This window comes from Eurosta solidaginis, chromosome 3 (genome assembly GCF_040869045.1).
Source record: "Eurosta solidaginis isolate ZX-2024a chromosome 3, ASM4086904v1, whole genome shotgun sequence".
Taxonomy (NCBI): domain Eukaryota; kingdom Metazoa; phylum Arthropoda; class Insecta; order Diptera; family Tephritidae; genus Eurosta; species Eurosta solidaginis.
In genome coordinates this window covers 49,791,605-49,795,222 of record NC_090321.1, presented here as the reverse complement: position 1 = coordinate 49,795,222, position 3,618 = coordinate 49,791,605, and the positions used below count along the sequence as shown (strand labels likewise).

The window sequence follows — 3,618 nt, the reverse complement described above, 5'->3', positions numbered from 1 at the left end:
AAATATCGTCGAGTTGTATCGAACGTTCGATGTAAACAGTTCGACACCAATTTTGCTATCGTTTTTCTTTTTCGCAGCTATTAACCGCATCAAAATGTAAGTTAAAAATTTTAATATTTTTGTGATTTAACATATTTGATATTTATTTACATAGGAGCCAACAAACAAACGCTGCTCAACTGAAATTACTAGTTGAATTTATGGAAAAGCATAATGCGTTAGCTAAAAATAGCTTACAAAATACTAATAACGGCCGCGCAAAGAAAAAACAGCTATGGAGCAAATTAACGGACCTGCTAAATAGTAACGGCCCTCCTGTAAAGGTGACGCAGGCATGGCAGAAAGTGCGTTGTGGCATTAGAAATTATACAAATTCTCTTTGAAGATGTATTGTTTGCGGTTACAACATACTTTTATTTCTTCTAGGTATGGACTGACTACAAATATAACACAAAACGGAAACTAACACAACGCATGAACAGTTTGAAAAGAACTGGCGGTGGTCCATATGACGCCGTTTCTTTAAACGACACGGAAGAACGAATAATTGCCGTAGCAAAAATAAATGAACATTTGTTGGGAGTTCCAGGCGCTACGTCACATGGAAGCAATACAGACCATCCTTGTTCTTCTAAGCAGTCGGAAGAAGCATTCATAAACGACTGTTTCACAGCAATTTCGAGCGCATATAGTTCCTCTAGCAACGACGAGAATAAAGCACCAAGTGAGTCGCCAAGAGATAATATAACTTCAGGATCAGTAAGCGACAACGAGGCACCACAAACTCCCAGAGCAAGAAAACTTACAGATCCCAAAATGAAAATTATTGAAAAAGAAATAGATAATCAGGAAAAATTTCAAACTGAAATGTTAAGGCTCTTAAAAGAAAGCAACGAAATTGGACAAAAGAAGCTGCAGTTAATGGAAAAACAAATTGCAATTGAAGTTCAGTATAAGAAAATTAAAGTGCAAGTAATGGAGGCGGATTTGGAAAAAGTAAAAGTTGAACTCTCTTTGCTGAAACGAAAAATGAATAACAAATGAAGCTACCTATATGTATGTGTTAAATAAGTACAATGTTTATCTATTTTTTTATTTAATTAATTCGTCCTATGAGTGAACTTTTACGAGAATGAAGTGCAATTATATTTTATTTATTAGCAATTTACAAACAATTTTAATTTATTTGCTACCAATTAAAATAAAATTCTTACATAGCTGAATGGAAAAGATGGTCTTTTATTCTATTTCTTATTCTATCTGCTTCTCGGTTGCCTGTGTCTGGTGGGGTAGGTTCTATCACTCCTTCTTGCCTAGAAGTTATAGCTTCATTGTTGGTACGAAAAGGAATATTTCGGCTAATGCACACATTATGAAGAGCGGCACACACGTTTGCAATTTTCGCAACAATTGTTGGGCTATATCTTGGTTTTCTGTCGTCTGATAATATCCTCCAGCGGCCTAAACGGGACGATGCAATTAAAGTTAATATATTTAAAATAGATTTAATTAATAAACTAACCTTTGTAAACGCCAATAGTTCTTTCAACAATGCTCCTAGCTTTGCTGTGAGTATCATTAAAAAAGCTTTTCCTTTCGTCTGGCTCATCTTCTCGTAACCGGTACGGGGTCATTAGCCATGGTTCAAGAGGGTATACCGAATCACCCAATAGCCACGAGTTTCTATTCCCACTGTTGTATTTTCGCTCCATTACCAGTCGCTCTTTTGAGGCCTTCCACACAAATGAGTCGTGTGCAGCACCTCCATATTGTGGGCATATAGCTTTGATCATTAGTTTATGATCACATATCTGTAATAAAGCATGTCCAATGCGTTTACTCAATAAACAGTTCTAAAGAACATATGTATATAGGTATGCACGAACATATAAACTTACAATCATTGCATTAATGCTATGCTTTCCTTTTCTATTGAAATATATATGTTCATTTTCCACAGGTCTTAGCAACTGCAAATGAGTACCATCAACGGCACCAACGACTGGAATGAATTTAAAAAAACTAAACTTTCGTTATTAATTAATTTATTGAGCTGCATTACCTCCAGGAAAATTATATTTTTGGTTAAACCACTCCTTGCATGGCTGAAAGTCTTTTTCAAAAAGTATCCACTTTCTACAAAGATGTTCATCCATAGATACCAAAGTACTGCGAAAAACCTTCGACAATGTACTATGCCCCATTGGTGCTGTGTGTGCTCCACCAGTTTGCCATTGGTAACCGCCACCTGCTAATATTTCCAGTGTTGCTGCTAGCCTCAAAATCGGAGGAATATACGTGCTTCGTACACCTTCCCTTAGGTTGATTTCTCTTAATACTTCCATAAAAATCTCTTTGGTTAGCCGGTATTTTGTTTGGAAGCTGTGAAATGCAAATGTACAGATTTAAAACTTACTCTTTGAAATGTGTATAATCTTACTGTTTTTGTGGCAACTCCATAGGATTAGATGCATCTCTTATCTTTCTCCTATTAATTGATGAGTTTTCCGCACTAAAATCGTCCAAAATCAAAAAATAACGCCAATTAAACATTTTTTGCTTTTTATTTTTTATTTATGGCACACACTTTTTGACAGCCACAAATCACTTTCCAAACACTTCCCAAAATATGAGAACGAGAGTGCCTTTATCGAAATACGGAAACCAAAACGGCCTCGTCGAGGGTTCGATATCGAATTGAAGTATCGTACCGACGAGTGTCGACCATCGAATTACGGAAAGCCACTCCAGCTGTTTTGCGCATGTGGGATGCTGCAATCTTTTGCAAAAAGTTGTTGTGAGTGTTGTGTTGCAGTTCCCAATCGCCAAATTTTGATTCCCACAGTCAGCAACGTTGTTGTTGTTCCCAAGGTGCAGGATAGTTCCATTGTGTTGAACAGGGAAAATAATAATTTTCTTACAAACTAATGTAGGTTTAGGATACTTTATTATGAAATTCAGAAGGCCCCCATCTAAAAGGGCTTTGATATATGATACCTCCATTAGGTCAGTAATTGTTGTATTTGTAGAGCGTGCCTCAAAAATATTTTTTACATCTTCCGAGTTTAGCATCAGGGGATTTATGATTCCTATCTTTGCAAGGGTTATGGTTGAAATTAAAGTCTCGATTTCGGTTATAAGGATTCTATTTCGCGCAAGCAGCGTTTCGTACAAATGATGAGTATCGATCTGTACAGCCTTTGCGTTTTTAATAATTTTGTTAACTGTTTCCGTTAGCTGGTTTAAATTTTCCTGTATCCTTGTGTTTATTTCTCTCTGATGTCCCTCTGATTCTATTAGCTCTTGCTGCCGAAATTTTAAGTTTTCAAAGTCTTCGAAGTCGGGTGTTCCTGCAATCACCTTTAGAGCAGTACCTAAAATGTTAATACTCCTAGCCTGTCTATGGTGAATGTCCAGTGTTGTTAAAAGAACTTTTATGTGTGAAATGTCTGAGTCGAGTAGCATTCTCATATGGGATAAGGGGAAATGCGTTGTTAGTCCTTTCGTTTCTTCTGCTATTTCTTTATATACCGTAAGATTGGTGCTATGCTTAAGATAGCCGAAGTGTGTCCAAACTATTACGTCGCCATCCTGGATCGGTATATAATCGGAAGTCGA

The 3,618-nt window shown here is 36.7% G+C and overlaps 1 protein-coding gene across 1 annotated transcript; it reads right to left on the bottom strand.

Moving 5' to 3' along the window:
- Nucleotides 1-1,116: 1,116 nt before the first annotated feature.
- On the bottom strand, nucleotides 1,117-2,469 carry LOC137246368 (putative nuclease HARBI1). Its single transcript, XM_067777463.1, has 5 exons — nucleotides 2,441-2,469; nucleotides 2,063-2,382; nucleotides 1,899-2,002; nucleotides 1,523-1,811; nucleotides 1,117-1,461 (listed from the first exon to the last, which is right to left on the bottom strand). Exons 1-5 carry the CDS (start codon nucleotides 2,458-2,460, stop codon nucleotides 1,211-1,213), a joined length of 984 nt encoding a protein of 327 aa, XP_067633564.1. The 5' UTR covers nucleotides 2,461-2,469; the 3' UTR covers nucleotides 1,117-1,210.
- Between the last annotated feature and the right edge of the window lie 1,149 nt (nucleotides 2,470-3,618).

Excerpts from the sequence above, each read along its gene's own strand:
- LOC137246368 (XM_067777463.1), bottom strand. The coding sequence starts at position 2,460 with ATGGAGTTGCCACAAAAACA. Across the intron at positions 1,812-1,898 it reads ATAGCATTAATGCAATGATT|ATATGTGATCATAAACTAAT; the intron begins GTAAGTTTATAT and ends GCTTTATTACAG. Across the intron at positions 1,462-1,522 it reads AACTATTGGCGTTTACAAAG|GCCGCTGGAGGATATTATCA; the intron begins GTTAGTTTATTA and ends CGTCCCGTTTAG.